We start from the raw sequence: 16471 nt of genomic DNA, 5'->3' as shown, positions 1-16471 counted from the left end.
CAGGCGGTTTGTGCTACGTACTCACCACAAACCACTGCAATATTTTTTCGTCATCCGAGACCCTTGGGTAGACGCACCCGATGGCTTGCGGAACTACAGCTTTATGATTTCAGGGTCCAGTACGTTGAAGGTACCCAGAATTGCGTCGCAGATGCTTTGAGCCGTTTGGATTTTGCAAAGGAACCCATTGACACAATTGCCAACGTCACGACAAGTCATCGCAATTTTTGGAAGACGACATTCGGACTGCCCAAGCAGCAGATTCTGACATCGCGGTAGTCATCCGGCTGCTCAAGTCTCGTCGTCCTCCGTCAGCCTACGTATCCCCTGGTGTGAAGAGTTTTCTGCGACATGATTTTTATCTTGCAGAAGACATCGTTTGGTGCAAGGCGCACGACTCGAGACAGTTGGTCGTACCACTCTCGCTTGTACCACGAGTCTTACAAGTGGCGCACGATGACCCTACGGCAGGACACTAGGGAGCCAACAAAACCCTCGACACACTACTTGCCAGTTTCTGGTTCGTACAGTTCGCCAGAATGTTGCTGCATATGACCAGTCGTGCCGCTGTTGCGGAGAACGCAATCGTCCGACTGCTGCAGCTAAAGCTCCGCTTTGCCAACACCCTCGCCCGTCTCATCCGTTCGATATCGTGGAGACAGATATTAAAGGGCCATTGCCACTGTCCCCAGACGGATACCGCTATATTCTGGTCTTCCAAGATGCTTTCAGCAAATATGCGGAAATGACACCTATTGCAACCGCGTCGGCCCACACCGTTGACTCCAAATTGAGAAAGTGGATCGGACGCTACGGCATCCCGCGTACCATCCATTCCGACCAAGGTGCTTGCTATACGAGCACGACGTTTAACGACTTGTGTGCTAAGTATGGGATGCGGCACACTGTCTCTTCAGCCTACCACTCGCAAGCTAATGGCTCAGTTGAACAGCTGAACCGTTCTATAGGAACAGCTCTGGCAAATGTCGTTCACCACTCTCAAACCGACTGGCCAGATCGACTATCAGACGTGCAGTTGGCATACAACTTTGCCAAGCATGACACGATTAATGCGTCCCCGTTTCGCGTCATTTTTAAACAGGGAGCCCGCACAATGACCGATTCCTAGGCGGACCACCTCCAATCAACACCGAAAGCAGATGTACAGCAATCACAAGAACGTAACGGTTCCTCTTCACATTCCCAACCGACAGATACATTACAGTGCACACAAGAACTATATGACCACGTCGCAGACCATCTTAATATCGCCACCTTTAATCAACAAACGCGGTACAACCAGAACACACCACACGCCATACGGCCCTGGCGACCACGTATGGCTCTACCAGCCACGTGTCCCTTGCGGCAAGACACGTACACTAACGCCGTATTGGACTGGACCTTACGTTATTGTAAAGCGTTGCTCAGAGGTCACTTATGTCATTCGTAAGCTAGGCGACAGAAAGGAAAACATCGCTCACTACAACCATATCAAGCCTTATACACATCGTCGTCCACCAGTGCGTCCCGGAAACACGCAGCCACGCAGTCCACCTACATGCTCACCACCTACCAGCGTTGATAAGGCGCAAGAGGATCGCCCACAACGTCAGCCCAGAATGCCAATACGTCTCGACGAATATATCATAGACACGGATATGACTTAACGTAGTTAATTATTATGGACAGATTGAGTTGAGCTATAACGTTGCGTTGTACTTATTAGTCTAGAGTACCAATGAGAGACGTTTGGAACCGCTCTCATTTAAGGGGGAAGTAGTGTAAGGGTATGCGAGGTTATACGAGAAGACAGTGTTGAGTTGGACTTTGAGCGCGAACATCTCTAACAGTACTTCTACCGTTACACTAGGACTCGGCGTTTCAGTGGACGGTCTGAAAACTCCGTTGAACGTGTTACTCACGAACGCGGGGCGCCTACGGCTACCGTACAACTAGTAAAACTACCGGCCCGCACGCTCGTAAATCGACGTAAAATACGAAGACATGTAATTTTTCGTAATTTACGATCGTGGGTCGTATTTTACGTCTGAAGTGTAGCTTTGCGCATGCACTTTGCGACGTAAATTACAAAAGATTTACGTGTCTTCGTATTTTACGTCTATTTACGTCCTATTTAGATACGTTGATTTACGCAACATCGCTAGGTCATGATGACACGTGCACTGTGTGATTACACTCCATCATTTGACATTAGTCTTGGAGCTCTTGAACATGCATCTTTATTAACTTAATTAATAAATGAAGCTGTGTTTACACCGTCGCTGCAGAGCTACGAGCGTGTGTTGTGTGTGTGTGTGTGTGTGTGTGTGTGTGTGTGTGTGTGTGTGTGTGTGTGTGTGTGTGTGTGTGTGTGTGTGTGTGTGTGTGTGTGTGTGTGTGTGGTGCGATAGCCCAGTTGGGTAGAGAGTCATCTTATGGACTGTTTACATCCGGGACCTTAAAGGGTCGCAAGTGATGGCGAGCTATGGCATAATCTCCTTAAGCAAGAAACTAACACACATTTGCTTCTCTCGACTCAGGAGTATAAATGAGTACCTGGTCATTGATCATGACTGGGGTCCTAAGCAGCCATCGGCTGTGACGTAACACCAGCCACTGAGGTCCTGGTGAGGCTTCGGGTGCTCACACCACAGTTGGCTTCCCAAGTCGGTGTTCCTGCGAGTGCCTGGCCCGGCTCCAGGAGTTTGCTAGCGCAGGCCCAGAGTTCCCTGAGTAGCGCACAGGGTCCAGCTTAACAGCTGGGGGCGTGACCTCTGAGAGGCAGCTCCTGACATTTAGGATTTAGGATTTTTAGGTGTGTGTGTGTGTGTGTGTGTGTGTGTGTGTGTGTGTGTGTGTGTGTGTGTGTGTGTGTGTGTGTGTGTGTGTGTGTGTGTGTGTGTGTGTGTGTGTGTGTGTGTGTGTGTAATACCGCCGTTCAGTACATGCAAATGTGTGTAAGCCGTATACATAGTACTACATAAGGCTAGAGACCAAAGGTTTGACGGAGCCGTCAATCTGTGTGAAATGAAGGTTCCGCCCATGGGAGGGTCTACGCAGTGTACAATTGCCGTTGATAGGCGTTGAGCTGTCATACGCTTTCTGCCAGGAATAATGGATGGACCGCCTGAGCTGGTGAAAGGGACTAGAGAACGCTTAAGATACAGGGTAAGCAAGACTTCAACTATCGAGCTAGTTAGGTATGTGCATGATTGACAAAAATCGATGTTCGTGGACTGATCAAAATATCTGCATCGTGCATACTAATAGCTATATTTTTTTCTAGGCAGAAATTGGATTAGCTGCTGATAGCCTCGCCAAGACCTGCTTTAGAGGAGACTTACTAAAGGCTTCTAAGGAGGTAAGCTTCGATTCAGAAGATGTCAGTATGATCTCTTCGCGTGATCGCGATCGGTGATCTATAGCTAATATGCATATGTATGTGGAAACAGGTTGTCAAAGTCTATTCTAGAGTAGGGGTGCATTTCTTTTGCCTCTTCTGCTCTTCTGGAATAGAGGTGTCAGAAGAGAACCAAAGAGGTCGATCATGCGCAGTCTGATCAGAAGAGCCAAGCCAAAGAAATGACCAGAAGAGGACCTAGAAGAGCTGAGCATGCGCATTAATAGTTTAGCAGTGCGATGGACGCGGAAGCGGTAGCTGTAGTAGCAAAATAAGGTTTTCACTAAAAAAATTGGATCTCAACTTGAAGAAGCGACTTCTACAACCGCTGTCTCCGTTTCTGGTGCCTCAAAGGGGGTCCTTGGAGAACACCCACAGCAGCAGCTGTAGTTGTGGGAGTTGATATTGCTGGAAGACCACTTGGTTTCCAAAGCAATGGAAGCGAAGGACTCTAGTACAGCTCATTCGATACGCGCGTGTTACTGCGCATGTCTCGCAAGTCACGAGACCTCTTCTCTTCTGCCTTTTCCGCCTTTAGGCCAGAAGAGCCAGAAGAGGTCTCGTGACTCTTCTAACACTTTAGAAGAAGGGGGGAGAAGCAAAAGAAACGACCAGAAGAGGTCGCGTGACTCTTCTAGCCGCTTCCAGAAGAGCAGTAGAGGCAAAAGAAATGCACCCTAGGTCTTACCCAGGTTAGGTGAGACATGCGTGAGCGAATGAAACGGCGTGAGTATGACAGAGAGTAAGCGTACATTGTTTTACACTGTTGTATGCATCTTTTTCATAAATTTCGTCTCGTGATTCGATATCTAGACGAAGGCCTCGTCCTTCTACAGCAAGGAATTCCGTCACGAGCTCGAGATCGACGCAGAACTCAGATCCATCTCTTCACGAACAGCTCCAGCCTGTTGGTGGTCATGACGACGATTTGGAAAACCTGCAGCTATCGCCAACTGCAACCTGTGAAACTATCTAGACAGGTTTTTTCGTGCACGTGACAAATGCAATTCATTAACACAATAATTTCAATTCAATTTGTTGTCATGGTAACAGGTGAAATAGATTATGCAGAGTTGGCGACAGCTGCAGGTACATGTACAGTAGCAACTTCAAGGCAACAGGTGCTGTTGTTGCATCATCAGACGCGCTGTCCGGTGGCGCTGCGGTTTCAAGCTAGAGACTTCCAAATGACAGGTATTCTAAAAATGGATACTCTAGTATAGGGTGACTTCTAATTATTAGACATCTTTTTTTATACAGATTCCTTTCTAGTTGAAATCATTCAGGTTATTGATGGGGAGATGATTATACCGGGGAGCAGAGGAAGAAAGAAAACTGTCATCAATGGAATTAAATGTATTGAGACATTAGCATCTCACTCATGCTCATATTATCACTGATCTTTTCACTCATAGGGGAAAATTATATGGAAGAAAGAAGATTGCCAAATAATTTAATTAACTAACTTGTGATTTTGTTATTGTGTTGTATGAATTTACAGTAAAAGATTCTCTGAATTAGAATTATTTTGGCAGACAATAAACGAAAATTTTGCATATCTGTTTAGCAATCTGTCGCGTTACCGCATGCATGTATAACTGGGTAGTAAATGCTACGTATATGGCAGTAATTGAAAAGTAATTAGACCGCAATTAGACGTAAATGACCAGTAGATAAACCGTTTTCGCAACGGAAATAGACGTAAGTTAAAGTAAATTGAGTTGTAAACCCTACGTAAAACAATCGTGAATGAGCCGTAATTGCAACGTAAATGTGCCGTAATTGTAACGTAAATGATCCGTAATTCCTATGTAAATGACCTTAAATGAATGTAAAGTGGTCATGTACGAATAAATACGTCTATTTACGAGTAGAATCAGCGTAGTTTACGGTTTCAATGCGATGATCGTAAATTCGATTTACGTGCTATTTACGTCGATTTACGAGCGTGCGGGCTAGTAGTGTAGCTAATTAGCTAGGTAACCACTATTGAGTAGTGCGCCATGGTCATCCGGTTTAGTAGTTACATCCGTCTATCGTACAAGCGGCAAGACGCGGGAAAAGGGTCTGGCTACGCGAGAAAGAGTCAGATGTCGGTGTGCACACGCTCAGTCGCCAAGTTTGGTCACGTGACTGAAGATGATGCTACTTCTTTTGCCCTACACCATTCATATCGCCGCTGTCGTCTGTGGACGTGATGTTGATTGGTGCAATTCCGCATCTGAACTCAGTCTTCACGAGAATGATATCTTTGAGCTACCCAAAGTACATCTTTCGGAGATATCGATGACAAACGTGACTGTCGAAAATCGACAGGTAATTGCCATGGTAGATACGGGACAACCGTTTGTAGTTCAGAGTGTAACCAGTGGATGGAAGGCGACGATGACTTGGAATCACAAGTACTTCAGGAAAATATTGAATGAAGGAGACTTAGTTTCATCTACGTTTGCCACACCTTTGAAGCCAAAATTTGGAGTATCTGAACACGTCAGAAATAGAACCTATTATGGTGCTTTTTTAAATAGCTTCCAACTTTCAGAAACGTTGAGAAAGGAGTATGAGTATCCCAAGTTTATTCCTGAAAGCTGGTTTGCAGCAGCTGGGGGTAATGAATGGTTGCATTGGGGATGGGCACCATGTGGAGCAAAGAGGCACATGGACTTGATGTGCACAAGCAGGATATCTGTTCAGGTAATTTTATTCTGCAGCATTTTATTGAGCTAATGTGCTTGTCGAATTTGAAAGGTAATTATTAGATACATACATACATACATACATACATACATGCATATATATATATATATATATATATATATATATATATATATATAACACAGATAACACATCTGCCCTAAGGACGGAAGCACAGAGTCTAAGTTGCAATATCGCAATAATTAGGTAGATAGTCAACAATCACAAGGTCCAATCTGTCACTAATCATTCTTGAGTTATACTGCCACAAACGAACAGATAACTGTTCATGAAATTGCCTGGAAGCTTGGCTTACAGACAAGCCAGATGATAGAAGAGACTTCTTTACGATTGATCTCAACACCTCCAGACTATGTGCAGCCCACACTCCGTATGATTCCACCACAAGAGGGTAGAACAAACAGCCATAACTTGAAACGTTGGCATGATGGTGTTCATCTTTGTCCAATTCTCCAGCCTCAGCAGCAGCACCAGCTTTTATGGCATTATGAATAAGGTGAGAGGGAGTGAACGAATTCCTCATGGAAATGTCAAAATAGGCAGCCTTGCCTAGGGAAAAGTTGGGATGGAAAACGTCACATGGTCTTGTCATAGAATGAGAGGAACAGTGTTGTTCTCAACGTACATTGGAGTTGTCTAAGAGCAACCAGTGGAAGATGACGTCACATAAGACATCATGCCGCTTAATCCGAAGAGGACCACAGCCAAGAGCATGGTCACCAAATATGTCCAATTCATGACCGCACACAACGGACTGAGTGTGGGGTGATGGAAAAAGCGGAATTCCCAAATGCAAACACAAAGAAGTCACAAATTCATGCAGAGACATAGCCATGCCTAGACTTGAGTTGGGGATTGCCCTCAACCAAGCCCTGCATGAGGATATGCGACAGCACTGAAACGTGCCTGTTCTCGCAGACTAACAAGGCGGACTTTAATGCTGGATCTCTAAAGCATCATCCAGAGCCTTCTGGAAGGAATGTTGTGTGTGTGTGTGTGTATATATATATATATATATATATATATATCCATAATGCTAACTAGAAAAATGCACTCTCATGCATACACGCACGTGCACACACACACACACACACACACACACACACACACACACACACACACGAGGCCCAGCTGTTCTGTTCTGCTTGTGAACCACCTGCACTACACATGCATGTTGTAGAGTCAGGTGCAGATATACAGGATTTTGGAGGGAGTTCAAACCACACCAACAAGGTTTTTAGCTTTTGCAGCATCAGTAATGATTGCTTGGATGCTCATAGAGAACGTCAGATCAAAATAAGTGCCACAAGTCTGGTACTTCTGTAGCTGTTGCTTGTGATGGTTGATTGTTCAGTTAAGAACTATTGAAAGCTGTGAGTTTTAGGTATTTCTGAGAACTGCCAATTGACAAAGAAGAGAGTAGAACTAGAACTACCATTACTTGGGATTTTACTATGTCAAATCTAGGCTCAAGTTATACCCAATAGAACATGTCTAGGAATGGAATTAGAAGTGTGTGCTTCCACGTGACCAAAAATACACAAATAACTGTATAATTACGATCATACATAGAATGCATACATACGTATATACATGGAGCTTACATGGAATGCTAAATGGTTGGAGAGTAGGCCTGGAATCCTTGAGTGACTTCATAGATCGACTGACTTATTGAAATGCTCAAGTTATTGATCTTTCTGATGTTTATTGTGTCTTTTCTGTCACTCAATCATTCTATTGACAGTTTTCCATAATGCATGCTTTTTGATTAATTTAACACTTCTTGATTGTTATTTCTGCTTTACCTGTATCCAGATGACAATGCTTATAAATGCTGTGTTTGAGAACTCATAAACAAGACAATTATAACAGTAATATTAGAGCGTGCCTTCACTGGTACAGTACTCTGTGTAATCTCGACATTATCGTTACATATGGCTGTTGGAGCTTGTCCGCCAGTCTACAAGGCGGAGTCACGCAGGACGTTCAAATTTTGATTACTGTTGGAGTGTACCTTCAAAGTTATAGCAAGAGTACCCTGCAACGAAAGCGCCCAAGTGATACGGTTTGATACCTGTATATTTATCATAAACAAGTGTCAGCCATTTGTATAAACAAGTTTTGGGATGCTTGTGTCTACTTGTAGTGATGTGCAGGTGGTGTTAATTCATTAATTAGCTTGTGCATGCTTGCAAGTACAGCTTGCCAGCTGTTTGGTGTTGTTATCCCTAGGGGTTGTTGGGATTGGAGTAGTAGTGCGGGCTAAAATCAATCACTGGGTGTTTTAGGAACGCACGCCTAGGCAAGTTTCCTGCTTTGCAGTGCATTTGGAAGCACATTGCTAATTCTACAGTACAACCAAAGTACCAGGTACTGGATAGGAGTCAATTTCTCATCGCTTAGGGTTCAGCACTGTTAGTGCTCCCTTTCATTTCATTTAGTTAACAGGGATACCCTTACAATAGTATAGGATACTATCATAGAGTAACTTATTGATTTGAATCTCTTTGTGAATCCTTGAGGCTGAATGCCAATCTAAGAAACCAAAATACAACTACTTATCGTGTAGACTCAACCCACTTTTTTCTTGTAAAAATAGATTTCCTTTCCATTTTTGTGAGTTATTTGGCAATGCTTGATTTCAGATCTGCATATATTGACTTTCAATGAACTTAATTATCTTCAAAAATTTAAAAATTCACTGTTAATTTACAACCTTTTCAATTTTTGGCAGTATTAATTGTTTCAACTGTTCTTGTTAATTAAAGCCATTGTTCCTTAATGGTTATATAACATATGAATATAACCACATGGTCTTACTTGTAGGTCAAGGGATCTAAACTATGGAGGCTGTATCCACTATTAAACAATAGTGATCTGCACAGACACAGATTAGGATCATGGTCTCAGGTAGATGTCAATAGCAGATATTCAGACTTTATCAAATTGTCAATAGTCATAAAGTAACTTCTCATTCTGACTACACTGTCTGTAGATCATGAAGCCACTAGCTGTTAATCTAACTCAAGGTGACGCTCTAGTGTGGATGCCAGGCTGGGAGCATGAGACTGAGATTCTGGGGGACGAAGAATCAGTGAGCCTTTCTCTCCATTTTTTGCCAACAAGTACTCTGTATCAAAGAACATTTGCTACGTTTTTAAATAACAGGGTGATGAACTGTGCATGGGAAAACATGTAGGTTAAGTTAAGCAAGATGACTATTGAAGAAATTCAGGAATACAAAGTTTGACTGTCCATGCATTGGTGCTATGAAGTGACAACAGTATAGTCAGCCTACTATAAGACCATGGCTCTGGATGTCTTGATCGATGAGTTGTACGTGTTATATTGAGGTCGAGAAATGATAGAGAAATACCCAGTGTTTATTACCACTAGACAGTATTGACAACACTATCAATATGAATCAATGAATAAGGGCAACCATATAGCAGAGTTGAACAGCAACAACTGAAAATATAAAAAATGCAAGTCCAACCTTGTATATTATCATCATTGATATTAAGCTGCAACATTCAATCAAAAACATTCAATCTGTAATAGCAACTTGAATATCTGTCATACTAGGACTGTGTAGCTTTTTCTCATTTACAAGTTGACAAAGACACATGGATAGGTGTATTTGCTACACTACACAGAGGCTCTTGTGTTGTTGTCAATTGCAAAATGTAGTGATTGTGAAAGTTCTAAGAGACCTCCTAATTTGCCATAGATAATACACTACCAAATTTATTTAATAACTGCAGTTGGGCAAAGTGGCTCACAGAACATTTGTAGGATCGTATCATTTGAGAAACTTATGTGCAGAATGCAATCATACCATGATATGTGATCACATGATTCCGTTTTGTCCACACACAATGAGACTGGACAACAAAGGTGGCACTGCTTGCTAGCACTCACTGAGATCTGTTTTCATCAAAGTTATGTGCCACTGACCATTACGTATAACTACAACCGTGAACTTGCAGACTACTTTGCGTTGTCTACCATATCTACAGACAGCAGTTTCAGTGTAGTCAAGCAGGTCGAAGCCAAGGTGCCATGAGTATCGTTTCTAGTACAAACCAATGAAAGACACAAGAATCAAGGCAAGCAACAAACAAAGAAGCAAAACAACAATGACAACTGCATCAAATTAGCCAGAAGGTAAACAAATAACAAGCCAACAGAAATGACATCAGATCTATACAATCTAGAGATAAACATTTGCTATTATTCACAATAAATTGTTATAACTAAGTACTGTACACTTCAACCTACTGCAGCCATTCCATGTAATGCTTTTGCCGATATTCAAAATCCAAGCAAAGCCAGTTGCAACAGTAATGAAAAGGCAGTTTATGTCTTACTTTTCATGGCTTGACCATTGCTTTATTACTAAACTGAAACAAGTTCAATACACAATAATGCAACAAATAACATCTTTGTTTTCATTCGCAATTATTGCTCAACATAATTCTATTTTCATGTTGGGTATTTTCTGTCAACTATAGGCCGAATGTTCAATTGTTCAAGAAGACTATGATAGCCACCAAGATCAGTCCTTCTCAAATACTTCAAAAGCCTTCTCCTTTTGTCAACCATCATTTGCACCACACGCTTACAAGAGAAGTCCTGTACTAGAAAAAATAAAAAACCCAGCAAATACTAGTGATATACAACTGTTACAAACTTTCTTATGAATTTTCATGTGCTCGTTAAGATAACGAATTCTTAGAGTAAGCACACCAACTGCAAAGTAGAAAATGACATTATTTATTGCCTCTTAGCACTACTAATTGAACTTGACCTTGGACTGCTGTTGATCCAGTGTCAGATGGTGTCTTCTGTAATTTTTGCATCATTTGATGTATGTCTACTTTGTTCAAATCCCTCTGGCAAAATTTAACATAACATCCATTAAGATAAAGTTATGACTCAACAAAATGTTTGCACCTGGCTGGCATACTTCAGGTCAAATATCTTCCTCCTGTCTTCACTTAGGCTACATAGGATGATGCACATTTGAATTAATCAAGCAAACTCAGTCAACTGCTGTTTAGTACAAAGTCAACTGCCATCTCCACTTGTATTAGCACAGCTGTCTACAGCTAAAATACTCAAAGATTATTGATGGTGTAAGAACTCATTTATTTAATTTAAAAAATGTACTAGCATAGATGCAGTTTCAGGTGGCTCCATATAACACTGATAATGCCCTCCTATTGTACTAAGCTCAATACAGCTTGCATAAATACCCAGCCTCGGCGCTAGGCCATCTTTGCCTTACATGGTGGACTAACATGCATGAGTACTGTACAAGTTGATATCACATGACCAAAATCAAAGTTGAGTTGCCACTGCAAGGTGAAGAGTGGCCTAAGCTGGGGACACATTCTGTCTAGTTTGTCACGTGATAGCATTTTCGTGTTGTGATTGGTTGTACTAACATTATGTATTCAACTAAATTAACTTAATGACTATTACTAGGCGTTGCCTGTAAAGTCAGTTAGATATATAATAGCAATAGAATGACACATGCAGAAGAAATAAGGTGTGAGAGGCAGCAATTACAATGCAACTGCAATGCAGTAGTTCATATTGTTTGCTTTGTGTTCCATGACTTCCAACTCACGACAAGACTCTCACAAAAGGCATTCTTTGCACAGAAACGGTGAAGTGGTGAGTAGGGTTGCACCTTTGCAGGTGCAGACACGATACCTTGCTGTACGCCTTCTGCTCATTTCATAGCTCTGTGGGACACACCCAACGGCTTCTTCTGTAGCTCTAGTGCTGATGTCAGATACGTAGAATTACATGTTCTGCTGAAAACACGAGAAAAATTAACGAAAACCTACACATACGTGCACACGGGGCTGGTTTCACTTTCTAGAGTAATTTTACCCTGTGCTTCCAAAGATTCTGTGAATAGATGTCCTCTGCAATCCAAAGAGTGGTGAACAGGTGCAGATATAAAATTGCAGTTAGCACGACAAGAGTTGGTCGATTCTTGAGGCTACCTAGGCCCACATCATCCTTGTAGTTCAACAGAGTTGTAATATTCTGCATCAAATCTGCAGCCCGTTGTCTTTTAATCTGTAGCCAAACACTTTCCACAGGGTGGTCATTATTTATGGAACAGGAGGAGGTGCTGATGATCAACCAGGAGGAGATACTTGATTGAAATAATTTTTATTAACGGAGAACTCTCACCAAATACTAAAACTTGTTGAAAGAAAGATACAAGGCCTGATATCTTCCTGCAGGAAACCTACAGTCCAGACAGCCACAGAAGCAGAGAATCGGCAACGAGTTGTTCAGACGATTCCCATATGTACACAAAGTCTTACACAAAGTCTTACTCTCTCGAAGTAACTACTTTAGGTTTAACCATACCAAGTGCTCCTAACGCACCCAAAATTCAGCGAGACATGATCCATCCAAGAAGGGTCTCCTTCTGAGGTTGTATTGCCACAGTCGATACTTGCGTGATAACTTTGGGGTCCCAGTTTGCTTTAGTTAATAAATCACAACTTGACACCATATGTCTCACAATCCTTACCTTGAAATGTGCACAAGTATCGGTCTTCCTTGCTAACCAACAATTAGACGTACACATACGCCACATAAGGGTACTAAACACGCCTACGCAGGTAATTTCAATGCTTTATTTCTTCATTACGGTAAACTTCTGCAGTAAACGGTTGCAAAGGGTTGTGTCATGAAGTGACAGCTTTCATCTGAGAGATAGCTGATTTTGGTGAGAGATAGCTGATTTTGGTGAGAGTTCTCCTTTAATGAAGAAGCACTACAGTGCAAACACTCTGCATGACATAGCTATGCAGCTTGATTCACGTCCACCATACTACACATATGGGACATCTATTTGGTTGCGTGTTATGCGGTTGCCTAGCAAGTCCTACGTACATATGTATGTATAGCCGTATGTAACATGACCCGCACACACCACTGTACCTAATGTTTACACGTTGGTAATTAATTTAATAAAGACTATTGATTAATTGGATAATCAGTCTCCTGACATAGTGTGTCTCTACTAGTAGGCCACACTTCACTTACAATGGCAACTTTGTTTCAGTAATGTGATCTCAATGTCTACTCATGCACGTTAGTCCACCAATACAACGAAAATGGCCTCTTTTAGTGTTGAGGCTAATAAATACAGACGTAAAAGACAAACACTCCAAAAGAACTTACATGTGCATGAAATAAAATTGTGCAATCTAGTGCAGCAGCATTGCATTGCACGATTGCATTGCACAATTAATTTTGCATGATAGTTTCTCAAAGTTACAATTTGCACCACAAGTAGGTTCAGGGTACAAAACCAAGATTATACAAGCATTCAGATTGGTGGCTGCAGTATTATTGTTATTTATCAATATGTCATAATATGTTATAGTGTAGTTTGTTGAAATGTGTCGTAGTATGATCAAACACACCATTCATTCAAAGATCATTACACAAGCAAACACATTTCCCTATAAAAACGGCAAACCAAATTACTGACACATGTTACAGCTTCTATATTGCAGCCAGACTAAAAGTCAAACAATCCTGAGTATTAGGCTTTATAAAGAAAACTAGTTGTTTGACAGGAGCATGAGCACCACTTTTAGCCACACCCAATTTTTTAGCCACATATCAATTTCTTGAGTATTTTCTATTAACTTGTATTAACTATGATAGTGCAAGGATATATTATTTCTGCCAAATCTATGTATGTAAAGCAGTGCAAAGGATTATAGCAAAATAGGATTGTTCTAATAGGTCAAGCGGACTAGAAAAATCTCTCATACACGTGTACGCATACCTAAACTATCCAGGCATCTGGACTGCATCCAGGTACTAGCAGAAACGGCCAACAACATGTTACTGCGGAGGCACGCACTGTTCAGTTTTTCTGTCAGTTTAAACTCCATTTAAAATTGCAAAATTCTGACTCTTCGTTCACTGGTAGCCCATATGTTACTTAACATTTACATTAATATTAATTATTGTAAAATAAAATAGAAATTAAATGTGCCCTCATGGATTTCTGAGCCAAATTTCCTGTCAAACAAGTAATTTCTTCTTGTGGCTTTATAACTGTCAACATGAACAAGACCTGCAAACGTTTTATCTTAACAAACACCCCAAACCCTACTTGCAAATATTTCAATCTCTGGATGTCATACCAAGTTCATTTTGAATACCATTCCAGCTAGGCAGTGTTTGCTTTTGTAGTTTACAATAGGCTTGGACTAACATTTGACAACCAACAACTGACGCAAAATTGGTCCAACTACAGTTGTTGTCACTTGACAAGTTTCCAAAAATATTAGGTCGCCAAAATTTTAGTCCAGGATGTCATGTTGATATCAATTATGCTGTTTAGTGTTACCGCCATATTTTTTATAAGAATTTGAAAAACCCATCACTGAGCCAATAGCAATGACTTGTTGCACACGTAGCCTATACACAAAGAACATTTGCTCGCGCACCCCCAGGTTCGTAATCCTGGGGAAAGACCAGTTTATCAACTGACACTGCTGGTTAAATTTATTACAATTACATGTCATGTACGACAAGTGTCCCAATGCCATTGTCAAAGCGACACATCTTTCAGTTCAGTACAGCTGTGCATGCGGCTGCATACCGAGAAAGCTGTTACTAATTAGCCTTCATAGCTAAAATACTGACTGGCCTGGGCCTGTGAATCATCACTTGACGACCTAGATTACAACTTTAGTTGTCAGGTATCAATTTTACTCGTCAAATGATGACTTGACCTCCTATTTTCGAGCCCTGTGAGATGTGTTTCCACTAGCTGCACCTTAAACTAGTATACTAAATCCTCGGTTATCCGGGCACTGTCCGTAACTGGGAAATATCCAAATCTCAGAGAGTCAATTACCACACAGATAGCAAGTCATCAAAGAGAGGAAACTGTGATCCGTGTACAATACACCGCCGTTTGGCGACAGTCGGGTCCTCTGCACCGAACACGTGGCAACTGATCATTTCTCGATCATTCCAAATGTCTCCAACAGTTGACCTCGGCAGTTCAAAAAATCTGAGCTACACGACGTTGAGACTTCCCTTTCTTATGATTTCTATCTTTTTAAGTGTAAGGATAGACCGCCTCCGCTTGCTTGTCGTCATTTCTGTGGATGCAAAATCACGCATGCTCATTCATGTAAAAACATTTTCGCATGTGATCGCTGAGACCGCCCCGTAGATCAAAGTGCCTGGAACTTTGAGGGCCGGATAACCGAGGTATTAATGTATAGCTTAAACGCATTATAAACTAAACCAGTTCAAGAAAGCGACTGTTTCCATTAGGAACTTACATTCGGGATGTGCAAGACAAACCATTTAGACATACTGCACTATTGTCGAGTGAGGCTTGTTTTGAAGCATTGGGCTGCTCTGTCGCTGAGTTAGAGCAACAGCTGGTTGTCAGTGATTCAGCATCTACTACTAGGTATTTGCATGACGATGAGCAATGACACCCACCATCTTCTCCCTCCCTCCCTCTCTCCCCCTCTCGCTCTCCGTAGCTGCTGATTTCTCCCCTTTAGTTGACAACATTTACATTTTTCAAGCTAGGCAATCCTATGCCAGCAAAATAGTCAATGTCACAAATCGGGATTGTCAGAAGCCACCTAAGCAAGCTCATTACTGTCACGTGATATTTAACTCAAACCACTTTGCTAACTCTACTACTAACTACGTTTCAGAAAAGCAGTTAGGTTTAGAATATAACTGGTTTAATGCAAGTAGAAACAGGTCAATTCTTAATTAAACCAGTTGTTAACCTGGTTCAAGTGCTGGTGGAAACACGCCCAGAGTGTTTAATAATACCATCATCCACACAAGATCATTTAAAGCAGTATACCTAATGGAGCAACACAGAGTCAACTACCGCATTTCTTCAAATAGTGGCCGCGGCCTCTATTTTTAACAAGGTTACAAAACTGTGGCCTTTAAACGTTGACGGCCTCTATTTTTAAGTCACCATGACAAGATGGTACAGTACTACTTGAACGTCACATTTCTTTCCGCTGACATAATTGGACACTTTTGAAGGTGCCAACCACGGCAGGTCTAGCTATAAATGCCAAGACTATTATGTTATCTATATACTAGACATACATGCACTGAGAATCACGTGGACAATACCATAGTATTGCTGTATGCTGTGTTGATAAACAATATAATTGATAGACAAGTGTGCGTAATAGGATGAGATTGACGTGGAAGCATCAAAAGCATGTGATATGGGCGTGGCCAGTAGCTTTGCAGACTAGTGTGGCCTCAATTTGAAGGTGGCCTCTATTTTCAACAAGT

The 16471-nt window shown here is 41.7% G+C and overlaps 2 protein-coding genes and 1 long non-coding RNA gene across 3 annotated transcripts in view; 2 read left to right on the top strand and 1 right to left on the bottom strand.

Moving 5' to 3' along the window:
• Positions 1-4494: 4494 nt before the first annotated feature.
• On the top strand, positions 4495-4932 carry LOC134187450 (uncharacterized). Its single transcript, XR_009971110.1, has 3 exons — positions 4495-4597; positions 4664-4759; positions 4819-4932. It is a non-coding gene; the product is annotated as an uncharacterized LOC134187450 (long non-coding RNA).
• A 594-nt stretch (positions 4933-5526) lies between these two features.
• On the top strand, positions 5527-9542 carry LOC134187065 (uncharacterized). The gene is made up of 3 exons (XM_062655182.1): positions 5527-6097; positions 8945-9028; positions 9114-9542. The coding sequence occupies exons 1-3, from the start codon at positions 5543-5545 to the stop codon at positions 9315-9317; spliced, it is 843 nt and encodes a 280-aa protein (XP_062511166.1). The 5' UTR covers positions 5527-5542; the 3' UTR covers positions 9318-9542.
• Positions 9543-10325: 783 nt separating this feature from the next.
• LOC134186614 (small ribosomal subunit protein uS15-like) overlaps positions 10326-16471 on the bottom strand; it is a 7264-nt gene continuing 1118 nt past the window's right edge. Inside the window, exons 3-6 of the mRNA XM_062654613.1 lie at positions 11075-11123; positions 10929-11013; positions 10812-10870; positions 10326-10753 (exon numbers count right to left, since the gene is read on the bottom strand). Of these exons, the coding sequence (XP_062510597.1) occupies positions 10604-10753; positions 10812-10870; positions 10929-11013; positions 11075-11123 (343 nt within the window). The 3' untranslated portion in view covers positions 10326-10603. The remainder of the gene's footprint in view (positions 10754-10811; positions 10871-10928; positions 11014-11074; positions 11124-16471) is intronic.

This window comes from Corticium candelabrum, chromosome 11, assembly GCF_963422355.1.
Source record: "Corticium candelabrum chromosome 11, ooCorCand1.1, whole genome shotgun sequence".
NCBI lineage: Eukaryota > Metazoa > Porifera > Homoscleromorpha > Homosclerophorida > Plakinidae > Corticium > Corticium candelabrum.
This window is presented reverse-complemented; position numbering and strand designations above follow the sequence as displayed.